The sequence below is a fragment of the Acinonyx jubatus genome, chromosome C1, assembly GCF_027475565.1.
Source record: "Acinonyx jubatus isolate Ajub_Pintada_27869175 chromosome C1, VMU_Ajub_asm_v1.0, whole genome shotgun sequence".
Taxonomy (NCBI): domain Eukaryota; kingdom Metazoa; phylum Chordata; class Mammalia; order Carnivora; family Felidae; genus Acinonyx; species Acinonyx jubatus.
Genome location: NC_069381.1, coordinates 106700277 through 106728248, shown reverse-complemented (window position 1 = coordinate 106728248; position 27972 = coordinate 106700277). Strand labels below are relative to the sequence as shown.

The window sequence follows — 27972 nt, the reverse complement described above, 5'->3', positions numbered from 1 at the left end:
TGATTTTTATGGTTTTTTTTTTTTTTTTCCTGTAGGGTTTATTTTGAGGTGGCATGGCCTGGCTGGAAGGTGGTGTAGCTTCTTTCTAGTTAGGACATGCAGGGTTTGGGGGCAGAAGGCCTTGTGCTGGGCCGTGGTGACCTTGTGTGGCATTGTGACAGCACGGTGTGTAAGGGTGTGTGGAGGCAACAGTTTGGGAAGACTGCTTCCTCAGGGGAAAGGGGAGGAAAGCTGACCCTGTTCCTTTTCTCTTGGTCTTGTGTCCTGGTCCCCATCCTGGAGGACACATTCTTCTCTATTTCATTGAAGAGGATGCTAAAACCCAGAAAGATTGCAGACTGCCAATCCCCCAAATTCACATTTGCTAACTTCAGCTAAACATGGACTCTGGGAGCAGTCAGGGAGCCAACAGGCTTCCAGCCCCCTGTGGTTGGAGGAGCCGAGCCAGCTGTATCCCATACCAGGACAGCTCCCAGACCACATGCTGTCCTCGCAGCTCCTTCTGAGCGTCTGAAGCATTTCTCCCGCCACCTTCGCTTCTTTCCACCAAAGCTCTGAGGGTATGGTTTGCAAGTAAGTGAGCTCCCACCACACTGGGCGATGCTGGGCTCATCCTTTCTGTTTAAGGAGAGGCCCAGGGCAGAGAAAGGTAACTGTCATAGGAAGGATGGAGCATGCAAAGGAGAAAATGCATAGACACAAATGGAAAAACCAGGGCCGACAGGTTATTTTTTCATGTTTCTTTATGAAATTAAATGTGGCTTCTGGCTTGGAGAAGGTATAGTGCAAGAGTGACTGTACATGCTGCTGAATTCCCTTAGGCCAGAGGGGCAGCTCAGTGTTCCTGCACCCACAAGCCAGGTTCTGGCTGTACTTGTGACCCTTCTCGGCAGGACATGGGCTTCCCTCTTAAATCACATGCTCACTGGACTCTGGGTTAGTGGGTCAGTCCTGGATGCTGGGCTACAGAATTCAGTCCTTATGGCTTCTCACACTCACTTAGGGTAAGGCAATCTTTCTGTGTCACTAATAACAATTATTTTTCCCCAATGTTAGAAAAACAGAACAATCCAGACAAACTGGGAGCAGGTTCTGGAGTCAATCCACAACTACACGTGGACTGGTCACAAACCCTGACAGAAGTATGCAGTGACTATGGTTTTGTTTTCTTTCCACTATAAACACATCACAAGTGAAGAGGGTGTCCAGCAGCCAGGAGTGTCTAGAGAGGGACTGGGAGGCAAAAGAGGTGGGCTCTGGGCCCGACATTTTTGTGCACAGAATTCCGGTTCCCACCATCCAGGGATGCAAGTTGCCTGGCACCACCAGCTGGGGACCAGGGGCCTGAAGGAGGACAGAGGGGCACACAGCCCAACTTTGCAGGGGCTGAAGGCAGTCTGCCCAGAGACAGCAGGAAGAGGGATAATAAGATGTCCAGAGAAGAGGGTCCAGAGTGGCCAGTCCTCTCACACGTGTTGACCTGGCCGGTGGCTCTGAGCTGTGGCTCCCAGGAGGCCCCATAGAGGTCCAGAGGATGGCGGAAGGCTCACCGCTGTGGGCCCCTGCCCCTCCAGCTGGTGTCTTCAGTGCACCAGTGGTGGAGAAGAAACGAAGAATGGGGCACCAAGCAGTTCCCTCCCTCAGCCTGTAACTTCCAGTGCACATGACAGGCAGAGGAGGCCACATGCTATGGGCCTCAGGGAGAAAAAGCTGGAGGCCCACTGGAGGGACAGGTCCATATGGTGCTGTCAGGTGGGGGCTGGCTCACTTGCGGAACGGTGCCAGCCGGCTAATGCTGTGCCAGAAGGTGGATGGCTTCCGCTTGGGCTCTGCCAGTACCAAGACCTGTTGCTGGGGCAGGCTGGCCGGCAGTGCCGGGTGCTTCTGGCGTGCCAGGTAGTAGGGCCGGCTGAGGGCTGAGCAGGAAAAGAAAGCAGGGATCATAGGTGCCTAGGGAGCCAGGTGTCACATGGCAGAATGGCAGCCTCTGCTTGGGGGGGGGGGGGGGGGGCGGAATGGGTCCCATCCCATGGGAGGGAAGTTCCTTCATGGGGCTGACCACATCCAGTGGCCTGAGCCACTGTAGAGGGGATGGCCAGGAAACCTGGGACGGTGTGGGGCCCTGGAGCTTCTCCATGGCACAGGCCCCGTGCCAGGCATTTATCAGCTCTGTTGGAATGGGGATATGGGCTCCTTGCCAGGAGGTTGTACGGAGGCCTGCCAGAAAGCAGTCCTGCCTGGGGAGGTGTGCTGTCATTAATGCTACTGCTCTGGGGGATGTGAGGGGATTGAGAGCAAAATTATCAACTGCACACTGATTAAAGCTTTGTCACCAGTGGCCCCTTACCACCAACCTTTGGGAACAAACACCTGGAAAGGGCAGTGGGCAGCAGATGGGACCTACATGCTAGCTGGCTTTGTTCTGGGGGTCAGAGAGGAGTTTGATCTTGATCAGGTAGTAGGGCCAGGCTGCTGTGGGAGGAGGTAGGGTACCATCCACTTACCTTTGGGCTTCCCGGTGGCCTGCTGCTTGCTGGCATTCAGCATGGCCTGCTTCCTCTGCAGCTCGGTGATGGAAAAGCCTGGGAGGGAGGACCCCAAATGAGACCTCTGCTTGACCTTTTCTTATTTTGAGGACTTGACTTCCACCTCCTCCCCCTCCCCAGCCAGTGTTGGCTCTTGTCCTGTGCCTCTCGGCACCTGGTGTATCCTGCATCTCTCACAGGGTCTGGTGTCCCATCATGCTGCAGATGCTCAGTATCCTGCTCAGCCAGCCTGCCTTGGCCAACCAGGCAGAGGAGATGCTCAGTGGGCCCTCCCTACATTCTTGCCCTACCCCATCTCTCACCCAGACCCAGTCCTTGATGTATTATTCAGCATCTAGTGTCCTTTCCACTATGGTGGAGGCTCTTTCCCAGACCAAGAGCCAATCTGGTCATTCTGAGTGTGATGTCCAGGGGCCCATGGAGAGAAAAGGAATGCAGCAGGGAGGTATCTTGCTTATGTTGGGGTGGGTGAGGTTTCTCAAAGCCCATGCCCAAATCCTACTTGAATGCTTTGTGCTGGAAAGGGGCCTCATCAGGTCTCTGCAACTGAGAAGGCCCCCACCTTATGGAGTGTGTGTGGTAGAAAAACCTGGACAGGCCAACAGACCATGCCATGCCTTGGGGCTGAAATGAAGAGCTGCCCTGGGTTGTGGCACATGGCTATCTCGCAGTCTCAAGGTTGTCCTGACCTTGCATTCAGGGGTGAGGAGGGCTGGGTGGGCCCTCACAGTGGATCAAGGCTGAGTGGGGTCTCGCACCTGTCTCCTGGTCCAGCCGCACCTGCTCCCTCTCCCTGGCGAAGGCCTTGAACCAGCGTTGTTTTTGCTCAGGCTTCCTGGCACACAGCAGGTGACTCTCTCCCGTGGTGCCGCAGAGCAGACGGAAAGCATTCTTGACACTCACGTGGAGGTCTCGATCTTTCCCGTCCTCCAGGTCCACCACCTCCAGGCCATCCATGTCCACTCGGCCCTTATAGTACAGCACATCCCGGCGGAGAAGGTCCTACCAGAGAGACTGTGAGCTCCTGCTCTATATCCTGCTTTTCAAGTCCTTACCTCTCAGGCCTCTGAACCACTCTCCTGACCTATTTATGCCTCACCCCCTGCCCTGCAGTCAGAAGGGCCAGCGGGCTGCACACCCACTTTCCCAGCAGGTGGTAAGCTCACAAGGGCAGAGTGTGGTGTGGCCCACAGCTGTGTGCTGAACCCATGCTGGAGGAGCCTCGTGCCTTCAGTGAAATTACTGACTAGCCTGGAGGGCACCCACTGCCTCACAGAGAGGCAGCCATGGAGACAGTGGGTCGGGGCCCATACTGCACAACAGAAGAGTACCAGGCCTACCGGGCCGGGCCCAGTATCAGTTGACCGGGAGGGCTTCCTGAACAGGGCCACTTGGGCCATGTGCTGAGAGGAGCAGAAGCTAACGGCAAAGAAGAGGCAACAGGAGCAGAGGATGCCAGGGCTCAGGGGGAGCCGAGGTGGCTTTAGAAGCAAGCAGAGGCTAGGTCATGAAGGAGGGTGTTCTCAACAGCACTGGACCCTGGTCAGACTGTGAGGGCCACCCCATGGTCCTCGGGCTACTTGGCTTCCTTCACAAACAACGATCCTCATCCTGGCCCTATGGGCCTGAACAGGGAAGGGCCTGCTGTACTGAACGTCCTCAGGACGTGTGTGGCTCCTTTTCTCTGGCAGCTACTCCCAGCCCCCAGCTTCACCCCCTCCACTCCCGCTCTGAACGGCTCGTCCAGCAGGGCACAGCAGCTCTGGTACCTTCTTGCAGTAGATGAGCTGGTGGTCAAAGAGGAAAAACATCCTCTGCTGGCTCTTGGCTTGTGGTTGTGTAACACGGGTCAGCTCCCCGGAGTAGATGAGTTCCGAACTCCTGACCAGGAGATCTTCCCCCTGGTGGACCCCAAGGAACACTATGAGCTGAGTGTACCCAAACTGGGAAGCCCCCTCCACTGGGCACTGCCCCCTGCCTCTGTCATGAGTTGGGCAGGCTCCCCACTGGCCTGGTCTGCCTGTGGCCCCCACTGGGCTAGGGTCTGCAGTGAGCAGCAGGCCACAGAGGGAGGGGTTGCTCTTGAAGCCCAAGGCAGTGGTGGGCACAGTGGGGTGTTAAGGAGTAAAAAGGTGGTTTAACCTACAAGTTAGTTGTCTCTGCAAAATGGGGCCAGTGACGGCCAGTCATGTGCACACTTGAAATGTGGCTGATCCCTATTGTGATGTCATGTAAGTAAACACCAATTTTGAAGACTTAGTATAAAGAATGTGAAATATTTCACTAATGATTTTGTTGCTTACACGTTGAAACACTTTGGATATGCTGACTTAAATAAAACATTATTAAAATTAATTTTACCTGCTTTTTTTCTGTTTCCAGATGGCTATTAGAACATCTAAAATGACCCATGTGGCTCCCATGATACTTCGATTAGACAGTGCCATGCTCAAGAATAATTAGACCTGGCTCAAGTCACCTGTGAGCCTTGTCTTTAGGGGCTTATGAAGTTTTCTTAGCTAAATGTAGTTAGTACCTGAAGCTCCATCATCAGACCTCAAACTTTCAGGCTAAGCCAAGCCTCACTCTGGTTCCTCCTTAGAAAATGCAAACCATAGCCAGTTCTTGGCAGCCATTCAGTTTGGGATAAGTGAGTTTGTAGGGGTCCTTAGCCAGGGCTAGGCCTCAGAACCAGTCACCAGGAAAAGAAAACAAGCAAACAAACAAAAAAACCCCAAAGACTACACTGCTCAGCCCTGCCACCAGGGATTCTAATTCTGTGTTTCTAGGGTGGGGTCCAGGAATCTGTATTTTCATAACATTTTATGGCTGGTGGGTGGGGGTGGAAAGAGCAGGACGGGAAGGCCTCTAAAGGACAGGAATGTCCCCATTAGTTCAGGTCTCTGGGTGGCTTCAGAAGGCAAGACTGGTGGATATAAGGGGCATGTGCAAGCCTGAAGAATGGAATCAGGAATGGAATGAAAACCCATGGCAATCCGTTTTCGGTCATGCTGTGGCAGGCCTCAACCCTTCTGTTGGGAGTCCCAGTAGTTACTGCCACTTGGGGATCTGGCCTGTCCCTTGAGGGCTAAGGACTAGCTCCTCCTGCTGGGTCAGCTGACTGCACTGGGAGCAGCATCCTATGTCACATATGCTGGGCACTCTTGACCAGGAAAGAGGCCACCAGGCCTGCAGCTGCATGCTCCAGTGGGTTGGCCTGGGCAGAGGACCAGCTCTCCTACTGCGAGCTCCCAGAGCATGACTCCCACTTCAGCTCCTTCCTAGATTTTTCAAAGGCAAGCGTGATTTTAAAGCAAGGAGCCATGCCCCACGGTATTTTCCGAGCTGTGGGGCCCTCACCTCCCAATCCTCTATGGAGCTCTGCCACTGAGCAATCTTGTCAATGTTTTCAAGCCTCCGTTTCCGTTCGTTGATGAGCCGGGCCACATTCTTCATGGCATGTAAGGCTGCCTCCACATCCTTGAAGTCCCTGGGGCATAACAGACATGGAAGAAGGTTGTACTAGGGAGGGCAGAGAGGGGCTGTGGAGCTGCCTCCCTCTGGGGCTATGCCCTTGGCAGTTTTCACTTATCAATGCCAGACGGTGCGTCTGGGCACCACAGAACTTAACATCCTATTTTTGTCCTCTTCTTTCATTGTAATGACATGTGACAGCAGGGACTATTTTACTATGTGCTGTCAGTCAGAACTCAACAATCTGGCTGACCCAAGGCATGAAGAGCCTCAGACTGCCCTCCCTCTCCAGCAGCCTCCTACCTGTGCTGGGGGGGTGTGTACTTGAGCAGCTCAGCCAGCTGCAGAGGGTACTTGCAGATCTTCTGTACCGGTGTCAGCAGAAAGCCGTCCAGGGAGATATCTATCATCTTCTGCAGTAACCGGCAGGCCTCAAAGAAGTACACATACTTGCTGAGCTTGGTAAGCCTGGAGAGCTCCACACAGGCATTGGGGTGGTTGTTGCAGTACTCCGAGTAGATCTGGAAGTCTGCTTGCTGGGGGCACAGCTGGAGGTCAGGATGGTGACCTCCTGCTCCCTCAGGCCACCCAGGCAACTCGGGCACAGCATAGGAGAGGGAGCAGGGGCCTCTGTATTTCCCTCAGGAGCTGGGCTCAGAGGGCCCAGGCTCTCTCTACCCATGTCACTGGGCACAAGCTATGTGGAATTAGACACAGGGGTATTAGACACCTGAAAACTCAGGCATGTGTGTGTCCTGTCACCACCCAGATTTCTCAGCAGATATTTTGACTGTATGTCAGGTTTTTTTTTGGGTGAAATCAATGATGTTAATAAGGAAGCACTACCAAGGCCAAAAACTAGAAAGAGAGAGAGAAAGGAGAGAGAGAAGGAGGGAGAGGACAGGGGAAAGAAGGGAGAGAAGAGAAAGAAAGGAGAGACAGAAGGGGAAAGTGGAGTGGGGGGAAGAAGAGAGAGAGAGAAGGATAGAGAGGAGAGAGGATTGGGGGGAAGAAGGGAGAGAAAGGAGAGTGAAGGGGAGAGAAGAGAGGAGATAAAGAAGGAGAGAGAGGGAGAAGAGAGAGGGAGGGACAGAGACAAGGAGAGAGAGAGGGAGGGAGAAGGACAGAGAGAAGGATTGAGAGGAAGAGAGAGACAGAAGGAGATTAAGGGAGATTAAATGGCTTCCAGGGTCTATGGCTGTGCCCCCTGGTGTGTCGCTTCTTCCTCACAAAGCTCTGGCTTCATATCTGGGCAGCCAGTGCCACTTTATCCATTCACCATGTGACAGATACGTCCACATTGTGTGTGTATTGTTTAAAAAAATTTTTTTTCATGTTTATTTATTTTGAGAGAGAGAGAGACACAGCATGAGCAGGGGAGAGGCAGAGAGAAAGAGAGGGAGAGAGATCCCAAGCAGGCTCCACGCTGCCAGGGCAGAACCTGACACCAGGCTCAATCCCACGAACCACGAGATCATGACCTGAGCTGAAATCAAGAGTCAGATGTTTAACCAACTGAGCCACCCAGGTGCCCCTTGTGTGTGTCTTGAGACACACACACACATGAGGCACATGAGACTCACTGTGCCTTTTTTCTTTTCTTTTTTTTTTTTTTTTTTTTGTTGTTCTATCTACCTGACCCAGAGAAAGACTGGGTCTTTAGTGACTAGGACTTCATGGACTTAGGTGGGAAAGGAGGGTAACAGCAGTAAGCTCACTGGCCAGTTGCTGTGATGGTCACACTGGGTGATGTCGATAAAGTGCCTATCCCTCCCTTCCAGCCCCCATCACAACTCTGTCTGCTGCATAACTGGCTCCAAATCCCACACTCACTCAGCTGCTCTGACCCCACTACCCATTCCTGCTCAGGGAATCTAAGGTCTCCCCTTCCAGTTCTCCTGCCACTGGAGCCAGGTAATAGGGCCCTTCCAACAGCCCCCTCAACCCCCACCCCCACATACACTGGTAGTAGCCAGGAAGGAACCCATATTGTCCTTGATGGGCTGGCCTTGGCATGCTCTGCTCAACCCCACATAAATGCCACAGGAGACAGACAGAAACAAGTGCTTCCTTACCAGGCAAGGCCAGGAGTCCATCTAGCCCACACCATCCAATTAAATCCAATTAAATCACCAATCCAACTGGCATTTAGAGTGGAAGTAAGTGCTACACATTACACAAATTCCAGTTTTCTTACTGTGTGAGGAAGCCCAGAATCTGCTATGACAGCTCTGAGGATGCTCAGCAGGTAGCCCCGCCCAGCTTTGCCTTCTACTTCCTGTAGCCCAAGAAAACCTTTTCCGCTGATGCCTAAGGCCCCCTGCTCCAAGGAGCCTTCTCTGACTTGGTCTGCCTCCCAAAGAAGCAGAGACATTGCTGAAACAGCGCTGGAGGGTGAAGGTGGTTGGGTACTAGGGGAGTGGGGCCTGGAAGCTTCTGGGAAGAGAAGAGCAAGTTGCCTGGGCTTTTAGCCTGCAGGGCCCACTTCTGTCTGCGAGGAGGCAGGAATGGGAGCCAAGGGCAAAGGGTGGCTTACATGCTCGGGGGCCAGGGTGTGTGTGTGCAGGGGAGTGGGGACCACCAGCAAAGAAGGGCAGAGGGGGACTGCCTGGCTGGGAGGCCTGGAGAATGGGCCCTGGGCAGAGAGGTTGCTGGGGCAGGGCGTGCTCACGTGCTCCAGGAAGCAGGCGCCCAGCTCGCTCAGGTGGGGGCGCTCCCTGTTGAACCTCTGCTCTAGCGCCTTCACGAACGCCTTCTGGCACCGGTAGATGTCCTCGATGTTCCCAAAGATGGTGCGCAGCTGTTCCTCACTGAACATGTCAGCACGCTTGCGACACTGCCTGATGTAGCCCTGCAGCCCATGGCCCGTCAGGTCTCTCTCTGGTCCCCCCACGCCACCCTCCTCACCTCCTGCCAGGCCTCACCTCGCAGATGTCCCGCAGATGCTTGATGTAGTCCCGCTCAGTGCTGAGGATCTCGTTGATGACGTTGGTCCGCATCTGGTCCTTGCTGCTCTGTGCCTCGGCACTTCCATCCTCGGCCCCGCCGTCCCCGGCCCGCAACGTGTCATCGTCGGCGGGCTCGTCCTGGTTCACCCGTAGCTGCAGGCAGCACGTGGCCAGTCAGTGCCCGGAGGGTCAGCCCCTGTGGCCCGCACGCGGGGGCAGTGGTGAACTGAGGCTGGGAGGAAGGTAGGCATGGCAGCCCCCTGTCCCCAACACCGGAGGCTCGCCAGCCCCTCCAGAGGCGCCAGCTTCTGTCCCTCTCCCTCTCTGTCGCCTTCTGTCCCCCTCCCCCTCCTGCGCTGGTGCTGGACTCCGTGCTGGGAGCAGAGTGGATGCTCACTCTTAGGGGGTTTCCGAACCAGTGCCTGCTCACTCCAGCCCCTCTAGGGCCTGTGACAGAAGTGAATGGGTGATTGGGGCCTTTCTGGCTCTGTGACCTGGAACTAGGACAGGCTTGGGGTGGACAATGGGCCGTTTATCCATGAGGTCTGGGGCAGGGGAAGCAATGAAACCCAAGGTCTGAGAACTCTACTCCCCACTGCCTTCTGCATGGCCTTTGAGGGTACCCGGGTTCCTTCCTTGGACACCAAAGGCCACCATAGGTAGGTTCTGGGTCTCCTCCCTGTGATCTTTTGTGCTAACGACTTAACTTGTCCAAGTCTCAATTTTCTCAGGTATAAGTGGTTGTTCCCAGCTCCCAGAGCGTTGCGGAAGTTTGAGATGCCTATCCAACTTTTCTCAAGTGTTTAGTAAATGCCTGATACACCGAGTTGTATTCTAACATGCAGATTCCCCCTGGAGGAATCCACACACCATCGTTTCTGACCCATTCCTTTCTGCACACCAAGGGCACCCTGGTGGGAGGGGTGGGGCAGGCAGGAGTTTGTGATGGTCTGCAGGTGGAGGAAGGTTGTGTCACAATTCTGTGGCTGGCCTTCTTCACATCCCCGTCCCCACACCTCCCATCTCCAGCCCGCAGTCTTGCAGTCCCAGCACAGCCATAGGTAGGTGGGGGTCCATGCCCAGCACCTCTAACCCCAGAGCAGTTTCAGGTCTGCACTTCTGAGCAGAGCCAGTTGGCTCCTTATGAACCCAGAGAAAGCATAGGCTGGTGCCATACCCGCACGAAGCTGGCTGGAAACCACCCCTCGCCATCAGCAACACGACCCCACCACCACTCTCTGTTGGTGGCATCCATTACTTCGATGACATCCCCAGCTTTGAAGCCCAGTTCCTGGTCATCCATGGTGACATGGTCCCAGAGTGCTTCAGCACAGACCACACTGCCATCACTGATGAGCTGTAAAGAGAGCCACAGATAGGCAGATCAGTGGGGTAAAGCTGCCAGGGACCTCCTCATGGGGCAGGGTGTTCCTGTTTTCTGCCCCCCCCACCCCTCAGCAGCCCTGAGAAGAGGGGATCCTGACTCATGTTACAAAGGAGTGAACGGAGGCTCCTCCTGAGCCAGCCATTCTTCAGGGAACAGGACTATGCCCTGGGCATGTCTGGACTGGCAGGGTTCATGATGAAGCCTGAAGTGAACTTGACCACTAGAATACTGGTGAGCCACAGAATCTGAGAGGCAAGCATGTTGCTCACTCTCCTGCACAGGGCACACCTTCCTCCCATCCCCATTGGACTAGTGATTAAATTATTGTTCTCAGCTTCATTTACCATCTCTGCTCTGCTCTGTGATGCTGGGGCTGGGCACAGCAAGCTACATTTCTTCTGTGCCAGCTGCTCCCTGTTAGGTTCTCCAAATGTGGTGTTGGAGGGTACCACAAGGCTGGAAGGAGAAGGGCTTGCTCCCTCCTGCTGGCTTCTTGTGGACTTGCATTACCTGTGAGGTCACCTGGCAAGCAACAGCACCACTCCTCCCAGGGACAGCGGTTCCCAGCCATCACGGTAGCTGGATCTGGTTTGCAGTGTTTTTCCAACACTGGCAGAACCGGTCTCTTGGCCCTCCCCTGCCACATCCACCAGCACCAGCTGAGCAGCACCTATCCTTAGACTTCTAGGTCTCAAGCCCTACAGGATCCTCAGCTTTAATTACTCCAACCTCTTTCCTATATTCCCTAGCTGTAGGAGAGGTAGGTTCACCTTGCAGCTGCTACCTCTGTAACAGATACCTCAGGATTGTTCTTGTGCACTTGGATTATGGAGTCAAGTACTTTAAAACTGGCTCATAATTCTTTATATTAATTTCTCTCTGCTGAAATAACTTGGTGTGTTTCCTTACTCCAACATGGCCATGGACCTCACATCAGGAGCGATGCTCCTATCATGGACCTCACATCAGGAGGAGATGGAATTCCACGCCGCCCCCCTCTCCCCTCCCCCCCCCCCCCAAGCCCCCAGGCAGCCCTTGTGCTCAGAGCTCCATTTCCTGTTGGGCTGACACCTGCTTTCCTGTAACATGGGCTCAGTTTCTGCTCCGTGAATAATGAATGGCTCTGAGTGCTTAGGACAAGAGGAAGGGTAGACAGGGGGCTATACAAGAGGTGAGATCTATGCCCCTTTCTGCTGGGACCAAGTGTTGGTTCTATCACAGCCATGGGCTGGCTCTTTGGTTAAGCAGTCACTACCGCAGAGCATCACCAGTCAGGCCGTCTGCGCCAACTCTTTCCTCCTCTGAGCTGCTTGCCTCTGCCCCCATTCATGAGTGTGAATCCTCCCTTGGCTTCAGGTCCAATGGGACCTTTCCTCAGTGCTCCCAGGGCAGTGTGTGTTCTTCAGATTGAAATGGGAACCAGAGCAGGGCTGCAGCAAGACTAGCTGGGTCTTCACCTAAGAGTTCCAGTAGCTAAAATGTTTCCCCCAAACCCTGAATGGGCAGAGTGAAGGGTAGGGCAGGCCACCTGGTACCAGAGCCCACTCAGGCTGGAACCTTCCCTAGGGTAGGGCCTGAGCAAGCACATTCAGAAACCTTCAGTTTATGTGTTCTGGGAATGGAACCTACTCCAAACCCTGATGAAATCATTCCTCAGAATGATTATATGCACATTTACTCTCACGCAACAGCCATTCAGGGGCTGCAGATGCCCAAGGCCCACCAGAGACCACAGGCACCAAGCACTGGGTTATTTCTGGGGGGGTTGCATGCCTCCTCAAGGGACCATTGCAATCATCCCAGCTAAAAAGACATACTACAGGTATGTCCTCTTCTGCAAGAAGGCCTGGCCCCCAGGATCAAGACCTCCTGGCTGCGATATGACAAGATGAGACCAGAGGACTCAGCAAGGCATCATGAAAGGAGCCAGCCTGCTGTACCTAGGGAGCAGGCACTAGACTGGGCAGCCCATAGCTGGCACACTCCACACAAGCAGGCTACCACTCCTGGCCTTGAAAAATCTTGCCTGAAGACGAGGAAGAAACAGAGTACTCAAGGGTGGTGTGGGTGAGCCAATGAGAATGTGGGCTGCAGGTGAATGTCCTCTTTCAGGGACAGTGATCACAGGTAAGCATGTGCATCAGGACCGAAGGTGTGTGTGACGATGGATGAGTGTGGGCATAAAGACAGAGGGTGTGTATGACATCAGGCAAATGTGTGCATCACGATGGAGGGAATATGTGACTATAGGCTATTTGGGTAGTTTTGATCCTTAAGAGGCGGGTGTTCCGAGACCCCCCTCTTCCTGCACACACCCTGACATGCACCTGCCAACACACATTTACATACTCACTAACAGGATGCTACACTTTGATCTCTGGAGAACAGTATGCCATATTGCAGGTATATGCTCTCCACCCTCAGTTCACACCAGCTACATACACATGCAGGTCTCTAGGACAGCATGGATGCTGCCTTCACTGCTGGAGCCCAGGCAGGGAGGAAGCAATGCAGACATACCCACACAGCCCAGCTTCCCACCATTTCTCTTCCCAGGTTGTTTCCTACTAATATTAACCAGGCCAGGTGCCTCCTCCTAACTCCAGGTTTTCTCAAGTGAGCCCTGAGCAAAAGCCCCTCTTGTAAGGCCCAATGACTCCCCCTTCTGCTTTATTCTGCCAGCCCTTGCAGAGAGGTGCACATCCTACAGAGTGGTTTCCTGTATAGCTATGGGGGGAAGGGCTCCAGGTATGGGACAAACAGGTAAGGCTTCCCAGAGAGACCATGGTTCCTGACCTTTATGGACAAGCCCCAATACCTGCCTTGTCCAGTTATCCAGAAGCCCTTGGTGGTGGTGGTGGGGGGGGGGGGGTTAGTCACATTTGTCACTTTCTTGTCCTAGTACCTTGCTGTGCACAGGAGTTAGCCTGACAGACTCACAGTCTTCAGCAAATCCCCTGGTCTCCCTCACTGATGCCCACAGTAACCATGTGCTCTCCCTGGGCCACAAAGCTCCTCTATAGATCCACAAAAGGGCGGCACTCTGTCACCAAGATAAAATATAGCTCCAAGAGGTCAGACATGCATTCTACCTCCAGGATAGTCCAGAGGCCATCAGGGCCCACACTAGATGGGTTTCTGGGCAGAGGCCCTTCCTGAAGCTCTCTGTCTGAGGTACGGCTGCACAGAAACCCAGATTTGAGTCCAGTAGGCTGAGGGGCAAGGGTTGCAGGTTCATTCTTGGCCTGGCAGTGGGGAGCAGAAGCTGGCTCTGAGACATGGGCTGTTTACCGGGGGCAGGTCGGGAGAGGGAGGGGGCAGGATCCAGTCTTGTGCCCTGGAGACTTTGACAGGCTGGAGGAAGCCAGGCTTTACCTCAAAGCTGCTCTTGATGACCACTCACCACCCTTCCCACCCTGTCCTATCTCCTCCTCTCTCTCACACATGCCCACCCTGTCCTATCTCCTCCTCTCTCTCACACATGCAGGCCGGTGGAGGATTCCAATCAGACAGTCTGGGAAGGAATATGGCTCAGCTCCTCCAGGCCGCGGCCCAGCAGGGGAGAGGGGGTGTTCAGAGTGCCCACGTTCCAGGGATGCAGGCAGGGCTCTACCCGTAGTAGCGGCACGCTGGCCGAGACCACTAACCTGGATAAAGCAACGGCAGATGACACGTGCACAGGAGCCCACTCATCTCCCCATTTTTCAACCCACACAGAAACGCATGTCCAGTTCCGTGCACACGGCAGTCACACGTACACTTTCCAGACAACCACAGACAGCCGTGTCCACAGCTGCATCCGCATCCTCAGTTACATGTAGAGACACGCCATTTTAGGTACACGCACACGCGCACGGCACAAAGGACAGGCAGAAGAACCCCCTGGCACAAGGGTCACCAGGCCCAGAGTCACCTGCAGGGCCGCACCACCCGGGGGACGCACGCACACACCGGGCCGTGGCACATGGAGCTGGCAGAGGAGGGGGGGGGGGTACCAGGGCCAGGCGGGGTCAGCCGGCGCACCTCCGGCCACTGCGGGCACTGAGGAGGACGCGGCTGAAAAGGAAGATGCTCCGCGGCGCGGCGCCACTCACCCCTGCGCGATCCCCCGCGGCGCCCTGCCCGGGCGGTCAGCGGAAGGCCAGCAGGAATATCAGCACGACGTTGATGAGGACCAGGAGCGCCAGCACGGCGAAGACCACCACGCGCTGGGCGCCGGGGGGCAGGTTGCAGCGCAGCAAGGCGCGCAGGGCGCTGCCGGGCGCCGCGGGGCGTCGCCGGGACTGCGGGGCTCTGGCCATGGCCCCGGCCTCCCAGCCCGGTGCGGCCCGGAGATCCCGCCGCGATAGGGCGGGAGCAGGGCGGCCCGGAGCGCCCGGAGGGGGGCGGAGCCGCTGCGGTCGCCGGGCCCGGGGCTTCTCCAGCTCAGCTCGCGACGTGCACGCCGCGTTTCCAGGCCCCGCAGCCCTAGCAACCGAGCCGGCCGCAAGGGCGGGGGAGCCGGGGTGGGAGGGGTGAGGAGGCTCGGGCGTGCGAGGCGGCCTGGCCGGGGCGCCTCCTGACGGGTGGGGGGGGGGGGCGGGGGAGTTCCTAGGGGGACCTAGACGCGCTCCCGGCGATCGGGGACACCGCACTGACCGGGCGCGGAGGGCCACGCTGCGCTCGGGGCAGGGCGTGGGAGGAGGTGCGTGGGGGTGCCTCAAGGCTTCACAGTATTGGGGCACCGGGCCATGGGGATAGGCCAGGGGCTCTGATCCCTAATACCAAGAGCTGTCGTGGCCCCCACTTCAGGAGTCAATGCATCTCGCAAAGGTCAGGTAATTTGCTCACTCATAAAAGCGCCTAGGAATACAGGGATGGTGGAGTCAGGACAGACTGAGGCATCACCCACATGGAGGTGCTCCAGGAAGGTCCTGACTCAGGACTTCTCCTTACTGACCCATCCCAGCAGCATTTTGTTCCTTTGGGAAAGCAGCTGGCTTCTTCAGTGGCTACTCCCCTTCTCGCCCCCCCCCCCCCCGCCACCGTTTTATTGAGGTATAACTGACAAAAATTGTATATATTTAAGAGATATAATTTGATGTTTTGAAATAGGTATACATTGTGCAATAATCACCACAATCAGGCTAATTACCCTATCACCTCTCGTGTGTGTGTGTGTGTGTGTGTGTGTGTGGTGACAACACTAAGATCTAACCACTTCACACACTTCAAGTATACAACACAGTACTCCTTAACTATGGTCACCATGCTGCACATTAGATCTCCAGAACTTAGTCATCTGGCACAACAGAAACTTTGTATACTTTGGCTGACATGTCCCCATTTTTCCCTCCCTCAACTCCAGGCAATCCCCTGTCTATCTTCTGCTTCTATGAGTTTGTTTGACTTTTAGATTACACATATAATAAGATGACACACTTTTCATCTTTCTGTGTCTGGCTTATTTCACTTAGTATAATGTCCTCCAAGTTCATCCATGATGTCACAAATGGTGGGCTTTCCCTTTTAAAGGCTGAATAATATTCCATGGCATATAAACCACATTTTGCTTGTCCAATCATCACACAATGAATGCTTAGGTTGTTTCCATGTCTTTGCTACTGAATAATGCTGCAGAGAAGACGGGAGTGCAGATATCTCTTCGAGATCCTGATCCCATTTTCTTGGAACACCCACAAATATGATTGCTGGATCACATAATAATTCTATTTTAAATTTTTTGAGGAGCTTCCATACTGGCTGTACCAATCTACATTCCCACCAATAGTTTATAAGGGTTTCCTTTTCTCCACACTGTCACCAACACTTATCCTTTGTCTTTTTAATAATAGCCACTCTAAGAGATGTGAGGTGATATCTCATTGTGATTTTGGTTTGCATGTCTCTGATGATTAGCAATGGTGAACATCTGTCCATATACCTGTTGGCCATTTTGTATATCTTCTTTTGAGAAATGTCTATTCAGGTCCTCTGTCCATTTTAAAAATGGATTATTTGGGGTTTTTGCTACTGGGTTGTATGAATTACTTATATATTTTGGATATTAATCCTTTATCAGATATATGGTTTGCAAATACATTCTCCCATTCCACAGACTGCCTTTTCACTCTGTTGATAGTTTCCTTTAATGTACAGAAGCTTTTAGGCCTGGTGTAATCCCACTTATCTATTTTTGCTTTTGCTACATGTGCTTTTGGCATCATATCCAAAATAACATTGCCCAGACCAATGTCGAGAAGCTTTTCCCTATTTTCTTCTAGTACTTTTGTGGTTTCAGGTTTTTGGTTTAAGTCTTTAATCCATTTTGAGTTGATTTTTGTGTATGGTGTGAGTTAAGGGCCCAATTTCATTCTTATGCATGTGGTTCAGCAGCTTTTTAAAAAAATCCTGTGTCAGCTATGCAGGAGTATCCTATGTCAGCTCCTATTATGCTCCCTCCTGGGGAATTTCCACTGCCTCCCTGATAGAGGCTGTACACTTAGCAGGTGTCTATCATTCCATCCACAAAGATGTGCTCTGTCACAGTCACCATGCCCCTCTGACGGATCAGAAGGATGCAGCCAAGCTGGCCAAGGAGACTTAAAAGCAGATCAGAAAGACCTGCTCAGAGATTTCCAGGCTCCATGCTCAACACTATGGCCTCCTGGGTCAGAAGGAGTCATGGAATTTGTGCAGAGGCAGGTGTTCACACATGAGTGACTTTGTTTCCTGTATATTGAGGTTTCTGTGTGTTAGTACTACATGCATGTGAGTGAGTACAGATGAGTCACCTGTGGACACCACCATCCTGCTGAACACCCCAAGCAGGTGCTGGGATATATGTGCGCATGTGGGTACCTGTGTGTGTGCCAGGGGAGGGCTAGGATTACATCTAGAGAGGCTGGCTGCCCTTCTCAGATCTGAAGGTTCTGTTCCCATCTGTCTGGTTGTGAGGGGAAAGTCATTTTTCTGTTTCTCTTCAGTTCAGAAAACTAGGCTCAAGATTTGCTCCCTCAATTTCTCAGGAGGATAGTGGGGTAACAGAAGGCATCAAAGGCTCCCAGCCACCCCAAATCCCAGGGCTCCTCTGTAAGACTGTGTGACATGCCCTCTTGGTAGGTTGTGGCTCAGAAGTCCTGACTTTAAGCCAGATGTTTCATTGTTCCCCTGTGGTTCCAGAGCCACTGGACAGCAAGGAAGAAAGGCACAGAGGACAGTTCTGGGAATCCACTGGTCAGCACAGTGCTGAGGGCTGTGGGTCTATAGCACTCTACCTGATGCTGTACTGGCCCCAGAGGCCTGTTTTAGGGCTTCAGCCATGGCCCATTTCTGGAACAAGACCTCTGTCTCCCCTGTAGCTGACCACCTTGGGGCAGAAGAACCTCTGAACCTGGGCTGGGACCAAGACCTAAGAGTTGGCCACTGCCTTGCCGGGCGGCACCCAGACTTTTGATCCTGGTGAACTGGGGTGATAGCAGGGAACACAATGACAACGTCCTTTTTGTGTATGTTTCATGACCAAAAAAGCAAAGCCAGAAAAGCTTGAAAGCAAAGGCCTTGGCCCTTGAGGGGTTCAAACTGGATGGTTCCAAGCCAGGGAGGGGAGGGTAAGTGGAGGAGGTAGCAGGGAGTTGCAGGGAGGCAGTGCCAGTGGCAGGACTGGCAGGGAGATGGACAGGTGACATAGGTGTTTGGACAGATGAAGGATAAGCCCCCAGCACTGTGGCTTGGGGATGGATGAGGAAAACTGCTCTGGGTGTGCTGGCCACCAGACAACTTACAGTCCTGGCCCAGGGTCTCCTGCTACCCCATCTCATGGAGAGTTAAGTGAGGTTGTTGTCCAACAACAGGGCATGAAAAGGTATCTGGGGCACTGACCAGTATCAGGCTCTTCCTTTGGGCTGGTGCCGCAAGGGGTACCAGAGCCAGGTAGGCCTTGGGATGGATCTCCAGGCTCACAGACACTGGGGAAGACAGAAACACCTGGAGAGAAGGTCAGACTATCTCCATGGAGGGGGAGGTCATAAGCTGGCCTGGTGTCCTGAGTGTCCTCTTAGTGTTCCACAAAGAGTTTCTGGGAGCTTGAGGATGGCAAGACTGTCTTCTATCCTCAGGTTACCCTATGGCCTGTGGGCCAGGACAGTCCTGCTTCCCACCCGCTGTGCTGGCCTAATTATTGGTAGGGCTCCTATTATGCTCTAAGCCCCAGGTTAGAGGACAAGATTTATGTCTGACTGCCCTCTGTTCACACTTATCTCTTCTCAGCAGGAGGATCCAGGAACTATCCTTGGCACGCCCCCTCCATGCCCTCCTAGAGCAGGGACATCAGGTGCTTGGAGCAGACCTGGATACAATAAGACCCTTAGAGCCAGAGTCAGGTAGTGGGCAGAACTAGGGAAGACTGGCTCCACACATGCGCCCTTTGTTAATGCAGCCATGACCTGCCCCCCAGGGGAGATGCTGCCACCCACAGCACAACGGAGGGGGCATCAGAAGACCCCAGGCCAGGAGCCATGCCCTCCCCTCCTCTGGTCCCATCTCACAACTGGGCGGGGGGTGGGGGCGGTGTAGGACTGGTGGAAATGAAAAGAAGACACCTCTTCCTTTCAGCCCTCAACCCCAGAAAAAAATCCTTGGGCTAATGATACCCTCAGGCCTGACTCCAGCCCAGCAAAGTATGCTCAGAGCCTCGTGAGGCAGGGAAAGGCTGGGAAAGGCCGGGAAGAGGGTGAGGAATTGGCCAAACAGACATAGGCCTCAGTCATGGGCATCTGGACAAGGTACCAGACCGCATGATGCTCAAAAAAAAAAAAAAGGAACACTTCTAGGCACTGCAGTTAACTCATGTTGCAGGGTCTGGACTATCACGAGGTGCAAGGCACAAGTGAGATGCAGAGAATACAGAATGAATATGATATTGTGTCCCTTTTCACTTTTGTCAGCGCACAGACATGCACTGCCTATCCCCACCCTCAACATTCCTATATATTCTGTATCCCAGGGCCTGGGACATTACTTGACAGTAATTACATGCTCAGTAAATATGTCACATGCATTCAACACACACATATACACATCACATTCATAAACCTGCATGTGCATGTGTTTGTGAGCACATGCACTCATTTCTTCTGTACCCAGAATACAAAAATGCTTCACTATTCTCCCCTATGTCTACTGCGCTTTGGACTGGATGGTTTGAACTCCCTTCTGTTTAGGAAACTGAGATGTGGTGTCTTCTTCTGAGGTCAATACAAACGAGAAAGTGTCACAATTTAGAACATGATAAGTGTGTCTAAAAAATATAAGTGAATATGTGATTTTAGAGCAAGATAAATATTCTTTAGTATGGACTTTTCTCTGACATCTGTTGCTGCTATAATCTCTAAGTATGAAACTCATGTTGACCCTAGCAAATCAGCTTGCCACACATGTGAACCAGCAGTGAGTGCTGGTGTGTTCAGGGCATTCATGGTGGGGCTTCACTGCTCTTGGAAGGCCAAGTGAAGTAGCCTTATTGCAGAATCACCTTTTATATCTCTTCAGTTTCTGATAAAGTGGGTCTATTCAATGCTGCTGACAAATGGGTGCTGCCTTTCCTAAGTCCATTATACACCTGGGTACAGTGACCCTCCTGTAGCTGCCAGTGCAGCTCAAGTGACACACCCATCCCACCAGAGGAAACTGAGGCCCTGAGGATTGGATGACTGGCCACATGTCCTCCACTGTCCAGTGGCAGGGTTGGGGGGCAGATGCAGTGCTGCCAGCCTCCAAACCCAGGCCCTGCCCTTCATGCTATGTTGCCCTGAAAAGGGATCTAGAAGTGCTGGTGGGTCTCATGAAGGAGAGCAGCCTGGTGGACACTGACACCTGCATTCGCTGCTGCATCACTGGAGAGGGGCTCCCCAGTCTGACTGGCTACCCTCCTGCATGATGTGACATGTCCTTCCCCACAGGGGCATGTCCAGGAAAGACAAGTACCCTGAAGCACCAAGCACTTTAAACATAAGATACAACATCACCCCCCGTCTACTCAGGAACCTCAAATACCAAGAAAGACCTTTGAACCAAACAAGAAACAAAGTCTCTAAGCAGCTAAAATAGGTGCTATCCAATTCATGATCTAAATTACCTTTATTTCCTTCATAGAGGTGCCCTCTGCCAGCAGCTATTGGTTCTTAGAGCACTCCTGGCTCTTGGCTTTCCTTATCCAAAACCTTTTAGAATGAATAACTTGTCAAGGGCCCCAGAAGGCACTTCCTTACCAGCAGCAAGATATGACAGACCAAAATTTCACCCTCAAGTAGGAGATACACAACTATGAAAAGCAGACACAAGACCTCTAACAATGCAGCACTGATGGCTAATCAAATATCCCCACAACTGTTCAGAGTCTCTAAAAGCTTTATGTTAGCATTCCTTCCTCACTATCATCCTCATTGCTGGACAACCCACCATATGCCAGGTTATCTATGTTATTTCAGTTAGTCCTTATGTAAGCTCATGGCTATCCTTGTTTACAGTTAAGTAAACCAGAATTCAGAGGGTTAGCTGCTCAGAGCTTTACTCCAGGCAGGGTACTGGGCAGGGAGGAACTCCCATCCAGGAGTGGGAGGCCCCAAAGTCCGGATTCTCCACTCTTACACCATGCTGCTCTCCACCAGGGCTGGGGCCCAAGACTGAGGAGGGCAGCCTGAGACTTCAAGAAAAACCATTATCTGTGAATTCTGCTTAAGTCATATTTTAGGACATCTTCCATTCAAAATAACCTATGAGAAGCACTTAAAGAAAGGCTTTATGTATTGGAAAAATCAACTTATTTAACTTATTTGAATATGTATTCTTTAACAAATGGATCTTGAATAAAGCATTATTCAATGACTGTTTTAAATCATTTATTCAGAGCTGGGCCTGGGGAAAGAGTTCATCCACCATCAACAGTTTGTAACCATCTGTCCAGTAAGTAGGTAATAAGGACAGGGCACTCCTTGAGGGTTTCTGAGAAGCCCACCAGCCCACTCATTCACTCAAACTGTAAATTGATCCCTTCCGAGGTGTAAGATCCTGGGTGGTCAGATTCTGGTTTTGATGAAGCATTAATAGATAGTAGCTCATGACTAGGAAGAGAACATGGTGTTGTTATGGATGTGGGTTATGGACCACATTATGTTTAATGCCCCCCAGCCCCGAATTAAAAGCGAAGAAGGGGAGAAAATAGGAGTATAAGTGATAAAAAGACAGGAGTCAAGGTCTCAAAATTTCTCTGTCCTTGGACAATGCAGAAGGAGTCCTCGGTATGGGAACCAGTTTTGCCTAGAGGAAGTTTGTCACTAATTTCTTCTGCGTAGGTAGGAACAGAAAGAGAAAAAAAAAAAGAGTAACTTGCACACAGTTGTCATAGCAACCATAATAAGTTTTGAGCTCTAGGAGTCAACAGGAAAGAAATCAATTTTCACTTGCCTCACTCCCCCCAATCCTGTCCTGAAAACTTCTTGGAGGGAGGGGGCTAAGCCCTGGCCTTCCTCCCACCAAGCAGAGTTCCTGCATCCAGGAATTGGGTAGGATAGACCAGTACACTTTGATTGTAGGTCCTGAGTCATGCCTGCCATTCTGGGTTCCCTGTAGGTCCATAAGGGCAGAGGGGTGGGCCCTGTATTTGGGTTAGCTCTGCTAGCAGATACCACATCCTAAAGAGAGAACCACAGGCTCAAATGGTGTTGTGTGCATGCTGGTGCCACTGCCATCTGCTTGGAACACAGAGTCTGTGGACATCTAGGTCTGTGTGAGCATGCTGGACTCATCCTGACAGCCAAGCCATCTGTCCCAGTCCCTTCCCTTCACCCATGCAGCCCTGGCCCTACCTCATTGATGGCCAGCTGCTCACCACCCCCTCCAGGGTGGCTGTAGTGGTGGCTGGAGCTGTGCAGGTCCTCATACAGGTCCTCCTCACTCCCTGCCTCGTCAGCACGGATGGCCGGGTCCAGAACTCCATCAGGGATAGCTGGAAGGAGAGACACCAGCTGGCAAAGAGGAGCTGAGGAAGAGGGACAGGCAGAGAAGGAGATGACCTTTTTCAGGATAAATGCTCCTTCGAGAGGAGGGAGAAGACCTGGGAACTAGTTTCTCAAACCATTTTTGCTGCAAAATCGTTGTCTAGTTGAAAGAGGGCACTGGTTGACTTTCACCCCATCATTGTTAATCACCATTCAATTCCTACCAACTCCATAAACAAGGAAACTCATATGTCTGCCAGAGCATGGCACTCAAGAGCCCCTCCATCTGAACCAACATGCCAAGTCTGATAGAAGGCCCTTAAGAATAATGCTAACAATTTATTATGAAATATATATATATATGAATATATGTATTTGGATATATATATATCTCCAAAGAAATATATAGTATATACATTTAAATATAGGTAGAAAATTAATAAAATGAACTCCCATAGTACTTACTCTGTTTAAGAAAAACACCAGAGTCTTAGAATTCAACCGCCTGTATGCCCTACTCCAATTGCATTCCCCTCTCTTCTCTCTTTCCTTTAGGGCTATCCAATATTTCAAAGTTCTATAAATCATACCCATGCTGTATTTAGCATTTATTTCTGTCAAGTTTTGCATGGTTTGACCTTACATAAATGGGACCATCCAGTAGCTTCTCTTTGACTGACTGACCTTTCTTTCTTCTTTCTTTCTTTCTTTCTTTCTTTCTTTCTTTCTTTCTTTCTTTCCTTTCTTTCTTTAATTCAACTTTTTTTTTTTAACTCAACAGCTTTTTTTTGGGTTATGCAGCTGTGACTGATTCAGTCTCACTGCTGCACAATCTTGCATTTTATGAATACGTCACATTTTACATACCCATTGCACTGCTGGAGACATTGGGTGCTTTTCTGTGTTGTTGCCAGTGTGAACGATGGCATTGCAAACATACCTACAAACCTCCTGGGCACATGTCTCAGAGTTTCACCTTGGACGGTGTTTCTCAACTCTTTCTCATTATTAACCCCTAAACAGCCTTTTATACATGGTTTTCCTAATCATCTCAATGAAAATTTACTACAAATATACCATATGTTTGTTTTATGTTCTGTGGCTCTTTGGAAAGCCACAAACTATCATAATACCTAAGGTTTTTGCCCCCTTTGGCAAAATTATTACCCCTGGTGTGAATTCATGCTCTAGGGGGCATGTGCCCAGGTTTGGCATTCCTGGGTTGTAGGTATGCCAAACTGTTTCCCAAAGCTATTCCACCACTTAAGACCTCCAACAGTGTGTATGAATGTTCCCACCACTCTGAGGACTGGCATTGTCAGACATTGTTGACAGGCTGATGGGTATGGAACCATATCTTACTGTGGTTTGAATTCACCCGTCTCTGATCACTAATGAGATGAACACACCTTATCTATACTTATGAGTCACTAGTATCTCCTTTCATATGAAATATCTATGTCAACTGAGCTTGTTGGTCTTTAATGTCATCATTAATGTAAAAAAAATTTATTTCTATGTATATATATATGTACATACACTGCTCTCATTCTCCATACTAAATCTTTGTCACCCACATGTATCAAAAATATGGTCTCCCACTTTGTGGCTTGTCCTGTCTCCTTAAATTGCTTTTGATGAACAGAAGTTCTTAATTTTCATATAGACAAATTTATCAATCTTGTCCTATATGGTTTTGTGTTTAAGAAACTCTTCCCTACCTCAAAGTTACAATATTTTCCTATGTTATTCTTCAATGTTTATAGTGTTTTTGTTTTGTTTTGTTTTAAGTAGGGCTCATGCCCAGCATGGAGCCCAACATGGGGCTTGAACTCATGGTCCTGAGATCAAAACCTGAGTTGAGATCAAGAGTCAGACACTTAACTGACTGGGCCCCCCAGGTACCCCCTATAGTTTTTCTTTTGACATCAAGTTTTTATGCAACTGGGAATATATTTGTGTATTGTATATCGTGTATTGTGTGGGTTGGAATCTGTGGTACTGTGATTTATAATAAGAAATATATATTTGGTCTTCCACCCGGTCCAGGCAAAGACTTCCTAAAACCCTTGGGAATATCCAGTGATAAGAGAGATAAAGGTTTTTTGTTACATTAATCTGACTTCCAGAAAGCCCCTAGGTAACCTAGGGATGGGGATGGTTGCCAGGGGAAACAACCCTGAGATTAGAGGTTTAGAACTTTTAGTCCCATCCCCCAACCTACTTCTGGGGCACGGAGAGGGGTTGGAGGTTGAGGTAATAGCCAATGGCCAATGATTTAGTCAATCATGCCTACATAATGAAGCCTCTATAAAAACCCAAAGGACAGTGTTTGGAGAGCTTTCTGGTTGGTGAACACACGGAGACTGGGAGAGTGGCATACCTGGAGAGGGCATGGCAGCTCTGTGACCCTTCCCGCGTTACTTGCCTGTACATGTCTTCCATCTCATTGTTCCTGAGTTATATCCTTTTATAATAAATCAGTAATCAGTCAGTAAAATGTTTGTCTGAGTACTGTGAGCTGCTCTAGCACATTACTTGAACACAAGGTGGGAGTCAGCTGGAACCTCCAATCGACAGCCTGTTGGTCAGAAGCACCTGGAGTTTGTGACTAGTGTCCAAAGTGGGAGAGAAGGGTAGTTGTACAGGACTGAGCCCTGTTAATCTGTGGGATCTGATGCTATCTCCAGGTAGAGAGTGTGAGAATTGAGTTGAATCGTAGGACACCTCGCTGGTGTCTGAGAATTGCTTGGTGGTGGGAGCACACATGATAATGGGGTCCAGAACCTTTAGAATCCAATTTCATTTTTTCTGTAAAGATAAGCGATTGTCTTAGCACTATTTGTGGAATAGATGGTCCTTTCCTATGGATCCATAATGTTTGCTCTGTCCTTAAATCAAGTTGTTGACTCTATTCTTGTGGGAGGCAGAGTAATGGACCCCCAAAAATGTCAAAATCCTAATCCCTGGAGTCCATGAATATGTTATTTTACATGACAAAGAGGAATTAAGGTTGCAGATGGAATTAAGTCTACAAACCAGCTGACCTCAAAATAGGGAGATTATCCCGGATTACCCGGGTGAGCCAAACATAGGTGAAAATATTAACTTTCAAGACTCACCTCAAGCATTACCTCCTCTGTGCAAGTCTTATTAGACATCATCACTCCAAGGACTGACATCAGCTTCTATTTCACTCCCGAGGTGCTTTGTACAGACAATGGTTATGGCATTTATCATACGTCCCCTATATATTGCATTGTCTGACTGTCTCTCCCAAAGGCAGTAACCATGCCTTATTCATTGATGTAGACTTCTGTAAGTGTTAAAGAAATGAATGAGTACACAGATGGGTGGAAGAATGGTGTACAGAGGAATGATAGAACAGATGAATAAAAAAGTGGAGAGATGAATAAATGAACTCAGAGACGCCTAGAAGAGAAATAGTTGAAGGCAGAGCCTATGAGGCCTGGCAGAGCCAATACCAGGAATACAGTTAAAGTTGCATGCATGTGGCTGAATATGGAAACAGAAGCATGTGACTTGAGAGCAGCATCCTGTCCTTGGAACTGACCCGAGAAAGCCCTCTGCTCTAGCCTGGCAGCAATGGTCTGAGCCCAGCCTGGGGGCAGGAGCTAATAGTTCTGCCACTGACCCACGCACTCAAGAGTCCCAAGGAACCCTCATCATTTTTATTTCATTTATGTTTTTAAATTGTTTTATAATGGAAAGTTTGAAATATGTACAAATGAAGAGATGACAGTGTAAATGAATCTTGTACACCCATCATCCAGCTTCAACAATTCTCAACATGAGGGCAATCTTGCTTCATCTTTATCCCCTCTCCACAGATCCAGGATATGACATAATTCCATCTGTAAATACTGTAGTATATATTTATAAGAGATGAGGACTCTGTCTTTATAAAAAATGTAGCTGCAATACACATCTAAAACAAACTATAATCTATCAAAGGTTCTCTGAGTGGCATCCCTTCTCCTCTAGAGCATTAAAAAAACTTTTTATTTTGAAATAACCATAGAGTGTAGGGAATTTGTTAACAGTAGTGAAGAGGTCTTGTGTACCCTTCACACAGTGATTACAGCTTATGGAATTCTAATATAATATCACAGCCAGGAAAATTACCTTGGTACAATGTGTGTATATGGTTCTAAGTCATTTTATCACCTGTGTAGATTTGTGTAACCACCACAGCAACCAGTATGTAAGCTTTAGAGGTTCACTTTTTTCACTCAGCCAAAGGCCCTTGAGATCCGAGTTGTTTGTATTTAAACCTCATTCCTTTTTATCGCTTACTAGTATTCCATGCAATGGGTTTACAGGTTTGTTTAATCATTCAGCCCACTGACAGACATCCAAGTGATTTCCAATTTTACACTGTTACAAATAAAGGTACTAAGAACAAGTTTTCATTTCTCTGGGATGAATGTAATTGCTCAGGAGTGTAATTGCCAGGTCATATGGCAGAGCTCAAGGAAGGGCCTGACCTCACGAACTGTGAGATCATGACCTGAGCTGAAATCCAGAGTCGGACATTCATCCGACTGAGCCACCCAGGTGCCCCAAGTGTTTAGTTTTTTTAAGAAACTGCAGAACAGTTTTCCAGAGTAGTGGTACCATTTTACATACTCACCAGTAATGTATGTTTCTCAAGAATCCTTACCTGAATCTCGTATTGTCACAATTTTATATTTTAGACATTCTGATAGGTGTACAGTGATATTGCATCATGGTCTTATTTTGCATTTCCCAAAGGGCAGGTGCTGTTGAACATTTTTTGATGTGATTATTTGTCATCCATATATTTTTAATGGTGCAGTATTCCTTCAGGTCTTTTTTTTTTTTTTTGCCTCTTTCCTAATTAGATTGTTTATTGCTTTAATGTGGAGATTTGTAAATTCTTAAAAAACACTTTTTTTATCAAGTAAACTCTGCCCTCACCATGGGGCTTCAAATCATGATCCCAAAATCAAGAGTCATGTGCTCTCCCAACTGAACCAGTCAGGTACCCCTGAAAATTCTTTTTTCTTTTTTTTAATTTAAAATATTAAATTATATATTTTTTAAGTATTTTATTTTTAAAGTTTATTTATTTATTTATTGATCTGTGAGAAAGTTATTTATTTATTTATAATATGAAATTTATTGTCAAGTTGGTTTCCATACAACACCCAGTGCTCATCCCAAAAGGTGCCCTCCTCAATACCCATCACTCCTCCCTCCCTCCCTCCCACCCCCCATCAACCCTCAGTTTGTTCTCAGTTTTTAAGAGTCTCTTAAGGTTTGGCTCCCTCCCTCTCTAACTTTTTTCCATACAACACCCAGTGCTCATCCCAAAAGGTGCCCTCTTCAATACCCATCACTCCTCCCTCCCTCCCTCCCTCCCACCCCCCATCAACCCTCAGTTTGTTCTCAGTTTTTAAGAGTCTCTTATGGTTTGGCTCCCTCTGTCTCTAACTTTTTTTTTTCCTATCCTTCCCCTCCCCCATGGTCTTCTGTTAAGTTTCTCAGGATCCACATAAGAGTGAAAACATATAGTATCTGTCTTTCTCTGTATGACTTATTTCACTTAGCATAACACTCTCCAGTTCCATCCACGTTGCTACAAAGGGCCATATTTC

The 27972-nt window shown here is 50.1% G+C and overlaps 1 protein-coding gene across 9 annotated transcripts in view; it reads right to left on the bottom strand.

The window, feature by feature from the left end:
* Positions 1-12: 12 nt before the first annotated feature.
* The window catches only part of ARHGEF4 (Rho guanine nucleotide exchange factor 4), a 261691-nt gene continuing 233731 nt past the window's right edge, over positions 13-27972 (bottom strand). For 2 of the 9 annotated variants that reach the window (XM_053214832.1, XM_027056098.2), the window contains 10 exons: positions 22199-22371; positions 10146-10325; positions 8945-9121; positions 8692-8871; positions 6324-6556; positions 5907-6036; positions 4316-4447; positions 3305-3548; positions 2505-2582; positions 13-1916 (listed from right to left, as the gene is read on the bottom strand). In XM_053214832.1, coding sequence (XP_053070807.1) covers positions 1765-1916; positions 2505-2582; positions 3305-3548; positions 4316-4447; positions 5907-6036; positions 6324-6556; positions 8692-8871; positions 8945-9121; positions 10146-10325; positions 22199-22371 — 1679 coding nt within the window. In that variant the 3' untranslated portion in view covers positions 13-1764. Of the gene's footprint in view, positions 1917-2504; positions 2583-3304; positions 3549-4315; positions 4448-5906; positions 6037-6323; positions 6557-8691; positions 8872-8944; positions 9122-10145; positions 10326-14002; positions 14233-14449; positions 14844-22198; positions 22372-27972 lie in introns of those variants that run through there. The other 7 variants (XM_053214833.1, XM_027056099.2, XM_053214835.1 and 4 more) reach the window with 6 other exon arrangements.